General features: G+C 41.6%; 1 protein-coding gene across 1 annotated transcript in view; it reads left to right on the forward strand.

Annotated features, from left to right (window-relative positions):
• xpo4 (exportin 4) overlaps nucleotides 1-13,073 on the forward strand; it is a 60,538-nt gene that overhangs the window by 13,975 nt on the left and 33,490 nt on the right. The window contains exon 7 of the mRNA XM_067604337.1: nucleotides 9,130-9,243. Within this exon, the coding sequence (XP_067460438.1) occupies nucleotides 9,130-9,243 (114 nt within the window). The remainder of the gene's footprint in view (nucleotides 1-9,129; nucleotides 9,244-13,073) is intronic.

Consider the following 13,073-nt stretch of genomic DNA (forward strand, 5'->3'; position numbering starts at 1 on the left):
AGAGGGTCATGCTAATGTCAGGAAATTAAGTCCGTGGAATGTCTTCACAAGCGTGTTTGTTTGTGTTTACGTTTATATCTTTGCGTAAATATACATGACTGTTTTGTGTAGATGAGTATGTGTTGTCTCTATAATGGCAAATCCATCCGTGTTGCTTCTCCTGTGTGTGTGTGTGTGTGTGTGTGTGTGTGTGTGTGTGTGTGTGTGTGTGTGTGTGTGTGTGTGTGTGTGTGTGTGTGTGTGTGTGTGTGTGTGTGTGTGTGTGTGTGTGTGTGTGTGTGTGTCTACAAATATGCGATACCAGGAATGCATATCTGTCCATCAGTTTTACTTTGTAGTTCGTCTCTTGTGCACACTTCCATATTATCTTTGCAGTTGGCCGCATTGTTGAGCGAACTTAGGAACACTGTGTGTGTGTGTGTGTGTGTGTGTGTGTGTGTGTGTGTGTGTGTGTGCGCACGTGTGTGTGTGGCCGGGCTCATTACGGCCTAAATCCCAACCAGCCTGGCATCCTCTCTGCCTGTCTGAAGGGATCTGGAGTGGCGCTTGCTGCCAGCCAGGGCCATGTATCACTTTCAAAGAGGTGTCTGTGTGTCCATCCCCGTATCATTCCAGCAGCCCACCACCCTGCCTTGGCCCTCGGCTCCCCTTGGTATGCCTGGCACGATATGTGTGTGTTCTCAAAGATGCACTTTAAAGTCCTTTGTGTGTGTGCGCATATGTGTGTGTGTGTATGTGTGTTTGCATGTTTGTATTAGGTGTACAGTGTAATTAAGTGTACAGTGTAATTTTGATTTATTGTTGTATGTGAATGGATGTGTAGCCACTAGCACAGTTTCCATACCTCTAAGGGAACTTGGGATATGAGGTTAAAGCAGGTTACTGTGGGCTTGAAAATGATCAAATATCAGATCTAGCGCCATCATTGGGTCAAAATTTTAACATGTGCATTACTTCGGTTTTTTACCAAATACCTGCAAAACTAATGACATGCTCATCAACCTCAGCTGTACTTTAGTGCTAACTAGCATGTTAGCATTCTCAGCCTGATTATATTCGCATATTGACATTTACCTCGTTTAGGTAGCATTAAGAATTAGTCATGGCGGCTGTCTGCAACCTGAAGACACCCTCACAAAGTCATTAAATAAATGTAAATGACTATGAAGGTAGCCAGATGATTCCTAAGTAACCTGAGGTCTCCCCATGGTACTAGTTGTATGAAAATAGATCTGTGATTGTCTGGTTTATTGATGCTGAGTTGTCACAAATCTTGAATGGATTGTCTCAGGCCATAGAAATAACATATAAATTCTCAAATGAAGTGCTGTTCTTGAAATTCTGTGTGCATGAGAGTGTATGTGAAGTCTTTAGTGTCTAGGCTGTTGTTGAAAAGGAGAACAGATTGATGAAGACCGCTGGGAAGCCTGAATGAGTGTAGCCGCCTGTCTGCAAGTGTCACAACACGCCTGTGCCTGTGTGATGTGATGCAAACGTATGCCAGTATGGGTGTCAGGGGGCCTCTCCTTAATTGCGTGGCTGACAGCCGCCACCTTTTACACACAAATACACACACTCACACACTCCTCAACCAGCTCAAAGAGCCTTTTTAAAACGCCTCCCTCCCTTTGACGAACCGAGCGGCATGCGTGTCATCTGTCCTCGCCGCCGTCTGAACCTCGGCCCTTTGGCTCTGGTGTCATCTGGTGGGTGCACGCTCCCCGGCGTCTGTACGACACCGTGTCACTCGGCACAAGGCTTGACACTGGCCAGGGTCGCGGTCAGGCCTTGAGGCTACGACGGCGGTCAGGTGCTGTAAATGGCTGTCCGAGTTGACAGATAGATCACCCCTCCATCCCTTCTGTTGCCGCAATGCTGCCGCGTTAACCAACATATTTGGATCTGTCTTGTGTTGTTTAGATGTCTTTGGCATCTGTGGGAATCTTGAGATTCATGTCTATCAAATGTGCTGCTATAAAAGCCGGTGGCACTTTGTTCTCCAGCAGTTTCCGATGTAGTTTTCTCCCACCTGTTGTTTTCTTCACCAGAAAGGAATGTGTAGATTTCACGGTATATCAGCTCTCAGAAACTCAAGTTGTTTCAAATTAAAGCATGGCGTTCACCGCCTCCTTCACTGATGCACTGCTGATTTAATTTCTATATCTCTCTGTTGACATATAAACTTTAGTCATAAGAGAGCAGACTTCTGCTGTTTGGAGTTTTTTTCTTATATTTAAGTAGGCGTAATAAGCGGCATGAGGTTCTGAGCAGTAATTACCCCCAACAGCCTTATGAGGAGTTATTCTTGTGTCGAAGAGACGGCTGTCAGCCCCACACTTGCCTCGGCCTGGCTCAGTATTCTCATTAGCTGTTCAGGGGTCAATTTATAGGCATTTTGGCCCTCAGTTTAAGGTTAGGATTAGGAATGTGTAAGCTGATGCTGGATGTTTGCCTTGGCCCTGACCTGTATGGAGGATCTTCAACTACTACTGTCTAAACAGATGCTGAGGAGCATGTTCAAGCACGGGTAATATGCTGATGGACGTTGTGTTAGCACATGTATTTTCTGAATTATGTGAGATTTACAGTAGTTGTCTTTGACATGTGTCCATTTTCTACTGTTTCGCTGCACTGATTCAAACAGACCAGTTCATGAAGGCTTTTCCATTTGCAATTCTAAACACTGACACTTAAATGTTTCAGGAGACATGGTGCATTTTACACTCGTCACGTAATTCAGACACAGCGAACAATAACAAAGGAGTTGGCATGAGCACCAGTCGCCATCATGGAGCACTTACCAACAAGAAAAAAGAGAAACAAATCATGAATCTCACAGATTGTCATTTTAAATGAAGGCAGTTGAATATTTATTATAGTAATATTTTCCCCTCCGAGATGTCCTCATTTCTCTTCCTACAACCCTTAATAAACATGTAATATGTTACTGGAATAAAAAGGAGGGATGCAGTGTATAGGTTAAACATCCAACACATATCCAACAACCTGAGGTCTGAATCACCACCTTTATACACAGATTATCACTTTCTCCTTCAGAAAAAAACAAGCTGGCATCACATACCGTGGCATTATTGATATATGATTGGTTCAGTTCAGTAGAGGCAGAATTAATGACAACTGCTGTCTAAACAGATGGGGGCTAAACACTCGAAGGAAATGGGAAAGGAAAGGGAAGGGAAGGGAGGGGGTGGGCCAGTGAGGAGGTATTCCTGGACTGTTATTTCACATGGCGAGGCTGCAGGGGAGACTTAAGGCAGGATATATCACTTAAACCCTACCACGCGCCTTAGCATAGCGCTGCACTCCTCGCACAGCCGCTGGCAGACGCTCAGCCCAGTCTTCCTGTGCAGCACCACCATCCTCAGTAAGGATCAACCATAATGAATAGAGGATACAGGAGAAGCTCGCTAATCCACGACCCTCAGACACAAAGGTCGTTCAGGCTCGCAAAATGTTCAGATTACTGAGATAGTCCTGTTGTTGGGTATTTAAAGCAGTAATGAAAATATAATCAGGTTGATCTGTTAAGTGCTTTAAAAAAAACGGAAAGTGAAACTGGAAATGTGAAGTGTGAAGTCAAATTAGATTAGTCGTAATCTAGTCGAATGGCTTGAAGGACCATACCAGCGGTATTGCATGATTTAGCTCATTTACTAATTATCACGTATACTTTTCATTACAGTTTGTAAACCATGCTTCTTTGTCTTTGAAATTTTATGGTTTTTTTTTACTGTTCCAGGCATCTATTGGACTCTTGAAACTTGTTTGAGCCTTGATTCATTTCTGTTAGTTACATTATTGTTTTGAGGTAACACAGCGCAGACTTTTCAAGTCAAATTGAATGACCCTGCATCAGTAAAGGTACCATTTTGTGATGCACTGTTTATTGCACTCTGGTAGAAAGTTATAATTATTTTCTCCAAAAAAGCTAAAATGAGATGTCCCCAATAAAGAGGTGAACAAAACACAGCCAACACAATTTCTCCAGAAAGACAGAGGCGAAAAAGAGCAAAAACCGAGAAAAACTTACTAATTTTAAAGTTTCAAGAGTCTGCTAATTGATTGTATTTACTGTACAAAAATTAATAGAAACCAGTAGCAACCAGAAATAGTTTGAAAAATACATTCAAAAATGTAAATCTGGATTGAATGCATTGGAAAATAGTCTGCAAACGTTTGAGCTCTAGTTAAGAAACTAAAACATGGTGCAAACATGCTGGTTTTGCCCTTTTTAACAACCGTTTTGTGACAAGTGACACAAATCAAATCCGTGATGGCACTGAGCATGTACTTTCTGAACTTTATAATTAATGGGTTATCCACTTTTGGTAGCATGCGGTACCAAAATCAACACCCACAAAAATTACAAGATTAAGATTTTGTCGTCGACATATTTTGTTTGGTTTTGCGGTCAACATAATTCAGCGTCTCTTGTGCATTCAGAAAGGGCTCAGCCCACATTTGCTGTTTTGTAACCATGTGGTTAGTTTATGCATAGCAACGCATTGCTGAATTACAACCCATGAAGGAAAGAATGATGACTTTTTATTGCAACTATGTTCCCCGACGCTTTGAAGTGGAGCCGTATGTCGATGCCCACTACCTGGGCTAAGGTTAACATGCAAAACCATAAATACTGGACGGCCGAGTGTCTGTTACTAAAGATGAGAAGGTGAAAGAGGTCTGTGGTCAAAATGAAAAATCAGGACAGGAAATTAAACTTGAAATGTTGTTTCTCCGGCTGGTGGATGAGACAAACCTAGCAGTAGCAGTTTTATTGGCATTTGACCGGTGGCTGGTGTTAATTAAGGTATTACAGCATGTGTTTATATGTCTATGCTCTTGCAAATTTGGCAACTGCGCGTGAGAACTAAGGCTGTGTGAATCTTTTCTCTTGTGTTTTATTTAAAACTCTTGTGGTCAGTGGTTTTGCATTTGCCTGTGTATTAGGTCAGTCCAACGTGTTTGTGTGTTCTTGTGTGTGTCTGTTTATCTGTCAGTCCGTCATATCTCTCCAGTGGAAAATTGACGTGTCACATTAGTTATTCTTGAGCCCGCTGGAAGGGTTGAGATAGTAGCAGGTGATGTCTTTTAAAAACCCACCAAACCACAGCCACATGTCCTAGTCACTCCGCATACATTACTCATCCTTGAAGCATGTATACCCCACACACACACACTCACACACACACACACACACTCTCTCACACACACACACATATATACAGCTTAAAATGAAGCCACAGAACAATCAGGAGAAGTAGTTTAAACTGTAATTTTAGATCATGTAATTTGTTTTCAGGGCAGTATATAAAGGTTTTGTAATAGTCACAGAACTGTGATGTTTAACTTGGAAAAACACTTGTGAATAAGTGGAATAATTACTACACAGAAACACATCAGATCTATTTTATTACCCACATGTTATGTGGTGAATAATTAGTGAATTTGGAACCTATGTTGTACTAATTTGTCAGCAGCCTTCCTAACTCTAGAAACATTTTCTGGCATCAGGCAGTTTGTAGTACTCTACTGTCACTCAGCCACTTTGATGCTAAAGGTCATCTTATCTTCTAGGCTAAACGGTACAGAAGTAAACATGTTTCACCTCAAGTCCTCATTGTTCCCTCTTAAATGTTTGAAATTCCATTATCTAAACTCAATGCCTGAATAGTCTTCAATACAATTTAAATCTTGTGTTTAACATATTTAAAGAGCTGTGTTTTTAGAGGTCTCACAGATGATGAGCTTTCTTTGTGCGCTAACCTTTTGGAGAAATAAACCCAGTCAAGCAGAAAATTTGAAAATGTTTTTTTAATATTGAAATTGCTTTTCATTTCTGCTCTTAATTTTATCCAAAAGGTTTCAAACATTCTTTAATCTATTTTCGATGAAACTCTCCCTTTTTTAATCCCCTTAAATTTGAGTGTTTGCATCTTTTTTGTTGTTAAAAACCTGTCAGACCTGTCTTATGTCTCTGTCCGGCTGCGTTAAGCAGTCGATGTCGTTGTGTAGTTATCATTCCTGAGGTCTCTTGTGAGTTTTCTCTCAGTCATATGATCTTTAGGAGGGTTTGTACAACCTCTGTCACCAAGGTGGTCCCTCCCAAAGGAGACGGCCTCTGTCTGCAGGCTGCGAGACTGGCTCAGTCCCACTTGTTCTAGAAGTTAATATCCACTTGCTCTTTTACTCCCCCCCCCCCCCCCCTTGTATCTTTCCTGCCTATTTTATCTTCGTCTGAATGCTTAACATGCAGGGATTTGATTTAGTTCATAGAAGTCTTTATTTAACCTGGTTAATTTAGTAAAATCAACATCAAGACAGACGTGAAAGTTGTAAATCAAGAGTACTTAAAAGCAAGCGAAAGGAGGGAAAGTACAGAAAGTATAAAAAAAAAAAATACAGAAACATAAAATTAGTCATATCGTAGCATACTCCTTACTTATTCTGATCTCTTTCTCATTCCCTCTCCCTTCAGAAAAGTTCAGTTAGAGGTCTTCTGCCTCACCACGACTATTTTTAACAAGGCCTGAAAGCCAAGCATTGAACGGACACACATACACACACACACAATCCCACAGACCCTTAGACAGGTGCCAACTTTTGTGCCGAAAAGTGTACTGTGGTGTGTTGTTGTGGGGTGTGTGCATGGGGAGTGACTGTGGGCTGGTGTCGGAGCAATGCGTGACCTCGCCGGCCTCTGCCGCTGTTTGGCTTTGATCAAACATTCCTCTGGAAGTTTCCCCCTCCTGCTGTCACCGAGCCACAGGATAGTGATACAGTTTTGTGTGGGTAATGGAAGACAGAAAGAATGAGATCGTAATTTTTTTTTTTTTTTTTTTTTTTTTACAAGCATCAAGCTGCAAATCAACATATGCAGAATATATTGAAACATAACCATCACAAATGAACATAAAGATTGTAATTACTGGTAGTAAGTGTAACAGAATGATCCTTTTATCCAGTATCCTGGATAGAAAACAATACAATAATTCATATTCCACTGAGCCACATGTTGTCAGTCATAACAAACTCATGCTGTGCAGCCAGACATAGTTGAAAGCCACAGCACTTTATGTGATCTTTATTGAAGATTTCAAAGTTTCTAAAGATACCAGATGAGTCGGGTTGAAGTTTGGAGAGATGTATATAAAGTGACAGGCAGGAAATTTATAATATTTCTATTTGATGGAGTGGTGCAGCCATAAAACATATTGGATTTTGGGTTTGAATTAGAGCTGAAACTATTGAGTAGTTAATCGAAAATAAATTGACAACTATTTAGCACATCTATTAATAGTTTATGTCAAAAATGCTTTTAACTTGTTTATTGTGAGAATTAGCTGCTTTATTTGGGTTTTTAACTGTCAGTCAGACAAAACAAGACATTTGAAGATGCACTTTTCACATTTCTATAGACTAAACTATTAATCAAGAAGATAATTGGCAAATTCAGTGATAATAGAAATAATGTTTAGTTGCAGCCCTAGTTTGAATATCTCAGTCAGTGTAAAAACTATACTGTAGCTTCAACCCGGTACAAAATATGTCCATGATACTGTCAGACAGAGTGGAATAAGATTTTGCTGTTTTCCAACCTAAAAGCTGCTTAACAGGAAATAGAGGGGGGTTAAGAAAGTATCATGACTAACGAAGGGGTCAGAGGTTTGTAAAATGTCCTGAGATTGTTTTGTTGAGTCATGTGACGGAGGAGGATTGAGCGAGGAAGGGAAGAGAGTTTTGAATAGCTGGGCATAGAAACGTTTCTGTAGTAAGGTAAGATTGAGAGGAGCGTACGCTTTGAAGACTAGGAGCTAAGTTTTTTTTTCTGAGTGAGAAAGGACATGTGAAAGTGGTTCAAAGAAAGGAACGAAATTTTGATTGGTGTGTTAGAGAGAGAGAGCGAGGGTTTGTTCTTGGTGAGCCAAGGAAAGAGCATGTTGTGAGTGTGTGTGTGAATAAGTATTGAATGACGGGAAGTGTTGTGGCTGCGTAGGGAGAATGTGTGTGTGTTGTGGGTTTGTGAAAAGCTTCTTGTGGGTGTAGAGAAAGTCTTCAATAAAGAGAAGAGAGAAAGTGTGTTGTGTGGGCATAAAGAAAGAGACTTGTTTAAAACAAAAAAAAGAAAAGAGCTGTTTTGAAAAGGATTAAGATGAAAAAGTCTTTATTGCTTTTAGAAGAGACTGAGTGTGTGTGTGTTGTGGGTTTAGATGGAGTCTTAAATAAGGAGTGTGTGTGTCGTATGGGAAGAGAGACAGCATCTTGTGAAGGGTAAAGAGAGATTTGGGAAGTGGTCAAGAGGAGAAAGGGAGTGTTGGCAAAGGAGCAAAGTGTGTAATAGAAGTTTTAAGTGTTGGAATGTGTGTTATGGGGGCAAAGAGAAGTTGCTTTGGTCTTGGAAAGCCTTCAAGAGAAGAGACAAAGTGAGTGGTGATTGGCTGAGGAGGGAGAGGGAGTGTTTCAGGGCAGTAAGGAGTCTCGAGGACATCTTGTAGAGGAGTGGACTCAGAGGCAGAGCAGCGCAGATTGGCTGCAGCGAGAGTGTGTCTTGGGTGTTTAAGGTCTTGAGGAAGCAGAGAGGAGAAATCTGAGTGTGCAAAAGAGAAGAGTGCTGGTAGGAAGAGAGGTGAACAAGAGGACAAGAAGGCGAAAGGGTGTCAGTGGAGGGTAAAGACTGGAAAAGACAAAAAGCTGGAGGGAAAGGAGGAGAGGGAAAAGAGGCTTTAACGGTGAGAAAGAAAGCAAGAGTTTCTTTTGCGGGTTGAAAACTGGCAGATGAAGAGCTGACGAGGGAGAAAGAGAAGTGAGGGAGGACAAGAAAACAAAGCAACAAAGGAGGGGAGGGTAAGAGAAATTAAAGCTTTTTGCGTAATAAAGATCCACAGAGGTAATGAGAGGGTGAGTTAGTTAACAAGTGACTAAGAAGTTTCTGCTGCGAGCCACAAGAAACCCAAGACCTGCCACAGAGACCAAAATACCCATTGAGAAGGGAGCGTAGTGACAGGAGCTGCTGTGTTTTTGTGTGTGGCGCTCCTCCTCATCTTCCTCCTCCTCCTCCTCCTCCTCCTCTTTCTCATGCTGCTGTTGGCCTTAACTGGCGGCGGGTCACTGGGGCGCCACTACATCGCCATGTTCGAGGCCACGCAGAACGTCACGCTCAAGCCTACGGAGTCCTGGAGGGAAGCGCTGCTGGACACCCGCGTCATGGACCTCTTCTTCACTGTAAGTATCTTGTCCATCCTTTTTGATTTTTATTTGTCTTTCGTAGTTTATCTGCAGGTCCTGAGAATTATTTTCACATCGTTTTAAAATTAAAAAGTGTTCAGTTTCCATATTGCGCTTTTTTTTTTTTTTTTTTTTTTTCTTTTTGCACAGTTTTTCACAGCGGCTTTGATTTTTCATTTTCAAACGAAGTCTTCCGTTTCATTTTAAACAGCATTGCAAGGGTAAAATAATTAAATTTCATTGAATCAACTTGAAGAAACTTGCAGACGCCTTGCTTCCTGACATACTGTATGTTTAGTTTTGTCAATTAATCTGCATTTATCTATCTAAGTCCTTCTGTTTTCCATCCATTCATCTATATCCTTCTGTCACGGAGGTCGCTCTTCAGATTTTTTATCCCAAGTCAAGGTCTTCCTGTCTCCTACTTTTCCATTAGAGATTTCTTGTGTCCTGCTTTCCCCTTACTACTACTTCATTTTATTTTTTTTCCTGACTTCTAGCTGGTGGTTTATTTATGATAAACAAAGAGAGACAGTTTGCCTTTTCATGTCGGGCAAAGAAATGTCACTTGACCTCGTCTTTTTGGCACATCTAAGTTTTTACTGGTTTTGTCGGTTTCCTGGACGCTCCATTAAGTAGATTTATGGGTGCTTTGCAGTGGGGTCGTGTTATTGTGTTACTGTTAGAGGACCGCCCAGTGAAGTAAATGTGTATTTTTGTGCAGTGACTTGTGTGTTTAAAGAGGCGGCCCACGCTGGCTAAGTAAACGGTGTGGAAGAGAAGTGTGGAACAAACCAGTCAGCTCTTCTTCCATTCAGCATCTATCCAAACCCTCTGGCTGTACATCGCCCGATACTGCTCCGCTACCCAACCTCTCAGCTGTCTACCGCCGTATACTGCTCTGCCCCGGCCTTTTTACTACCACTACCTGCTCCGCTATCACAACCACCCACCTGTCTTCCACCCGTCTACTCCACAGCTGCACTCGTTGCTCCGGGTCACCAAATACTGCTACACTACCTAAAGCACGTCTGTCAAATATGAATTGTCGCTGCACTAACCGAGCCCTCTATATATTACCAGATGCTGCTCCATTTCTGATATTCCTTTTGCCAAAAGCTTCTTTCCAGTGAATGCTCAGTCACTATAGCTCTTTTTCTGCCAAGCACAGCTCCGCTACCCCTTACCTTTTTATCTGTCTGCTGCTTCACAGCTCTACTACTTCCGTATCTATTTCCAGATTGTCCCGCCTCACTCTACCAACCGCATGCACGTTGCCAAAGTCTGATCCACTCACATACATTTGGGCCCTGACACTAACAACACGGAGCCAAGCAAAACAAAAAAATCATCTTGTCAGTTTATCTACCAAGTATATGACGAGTCTGTTTGATCAGAGGAGTGCAAATACACATTACTCAGTAGTTATTTTCTCTCATGCATGCACAGAACATATTGTATAAACAGTTCAGCGATCAGCTAGCTGTTTGCTGTAGGCTTTGAAATTGTCTCGATGTTCTCAGGGCTCTAAATCTTCTGCTACTAAATACTACTGTACCACACATTCATTACTAAATACTTCTTCCTCCAGCACCATCTCTACCTGGAGTCTTCGTGAGGCTTAACTCAGATTCAGACAGACAGAGTAAGTCCTGTGACTAGTGTTATGAAAGCTGCTGGTCTCTTGAGTTTTACCAAACATAATTTCGTTGTACGCCTACAATGACGAATGAAGTGTCTTCTTCTTTTGTTATTAAAAGCTGTAACTTGCCGGCTTGATTTGTGTTCGACTTTAGACAATTTTATCAGGAAGTAGTGTTAAATAACGGGGTAGTAGTTTTTGTGTTCATCCCATGAAGTGCATGTAATGTTTGACAGATGCTGGAGGGAAGCTCTGGTTTATATGTCTGTTATTGCTTTTTGAATAACGACTTTAGAAAACATGTTTCAAGCACTTTATTTTGAAGTATTTTTACCTCCTATTGCTCTGTAACACACCTGCTTATCTTCTGTGTTTGAGAGAGCCTTCTCTTTGAATATGGAATCACATGTTTTTAAGTTGTAAAAACACTTTTAGTAAGATGCAGAACAAACATGGTGCACGTTGTAAGATCATTCAATCATTTCATAATGATTTTTTAAGGCGATGGATATTTATATTGTTGGTTGAATGTGGCTCGTTGGTTGAAGACATGCTTTTTGCAGCCCAGCTCCTGCTGTTATCAGCTGTGGTTTGTCTGAGCTGGTGCTGTTTCTCTGTGAATAAAAAGCTCCTCAGGTGTCTCTGTTGCTGTTTGACTTTGTGGTTATCTGCTTTATGCACCCCGTCTGGATTAAATGAACAAAACAAAGCTACTGTAGAGATGAACAAACATGTATTCTCTGTACCAAATCTAAAGCTGTTTCTGCTTTGATTAAGTGCCATTTTGATGACTGTTTGCATACTTGGCCTTCAGTGGGACTGGTTGGGTGGGGGGGTGAATGCAGTGAAATGCAAGAAATGGTAACAGTAATTGTGTTTTGTTGGGCACTCTGTAGATGCTTATTTGCAGTTTTTTCCACCCCTGCGCCTGATATTTATCACTCATTGACACTATAAATGTAAGCCTTTTTCATGCAGCTGAAAATGTTTTCTGTCTGATTGCTTTGTGAATTTAGTCATAACAATCATCAATAACTGGAATTGGCTTCAAGCAGCGGCTGTAATCAGGGGTCTGATATACAAAGCACAGAGTCCTAATCAAGGATTGAATTGGCCAATCCCGGCAGTTTGGCATGAATAAAAATTTCTGCCATCTTTCGGTTGGTTCTTGTTGCTGCTGGAATCTGCAGGATGTGTTTTGTGTTGGTTTCAGTTTTCAGGCCTCTAGTCTCATCTCTTGCTCTGGTATTTCTAGTAGCTCAACTGTTTGTTATTGTAAGGCTGCTGTGGCACTGTCAGCTGTCTTTGTGTGTGTGTTGTGTGCATTTTTGTGTGTGTTGGCACATATCTGTCTCTGGGGGACCGTGTCAATCTGAGCTTGTGTACTGTATGTGTTTGTGTGTATGCTCTGCATAGATCTATGTTGTACCTGTTTCCATGTATAGTATGTGTGTATGTGTTTATTTAATTTAACGGGGTCCTCTGCTGTCTCAGCTGCTGTGTCTCCTCAGCTGTGAGGGGTAACGTGCTGGCCAGGGTGTGTGTGTGTGTGTATGGAGGGGGTGCACAGAGACACGCGCCATCAGGGTCACAGTCCACAACAGACCAGTGGCAGGATTAGAGCCCGGCCCCAGGATTAGGGGCCCCTGTTAACAACCACAGTAACCCAGCACCCATCACACTCTCTCATACACACACACACAGACACACACACACACACACACACACGCAGCACCCTGTTGAGGGTCTCTGGGGAGTCTGTGTCCCTCTGTGTGTGGGTGTCTGTCACTCTCCCATTAACTAGCTCCAGCACTCTCTGATCACACTGATTAGTGTTTTGAACTAACAGGAAGCTGCTGTTAGTTTCTGCAGCCACAAGGTTTGGTTAGTGATCAGAAACTATGACTAGAAACTTCACATCACACATTTACATGTTTTTCATTTAAAAAAAAGAAAAAGAAGAAGAATTCCATTTTTGGGTTTTATTTTTGTAATTTAACCATTATTTCCATTAGTAATAAAAACTGTTGGACTGCTGAGATCTGGGAACACAGGGACAATATTGCAGAAAAGAAATTTGAGGGGGAAAGAAACATGAGCAGTCAGATGATAAGACAAAAAAGAGAAGAGATAACAAAGGCATACATTGAAATTATGACCCAAACTGTTCATCATTGTTTACAGA

This window comes from Thunnus thynnus, chromosome 11 (assembly GCF_963924715.1).
Source record: "Thunnus thynnus chromosome 11, fThuThy2.1, whole genome shotgun sequence".
Classification (NCBI taxonomy): Eukaryota; Metazoa; Chordata; class Actinopteri; order Scombriformes; family Scombridae; genus Thunnus; species Thunnus thynnus.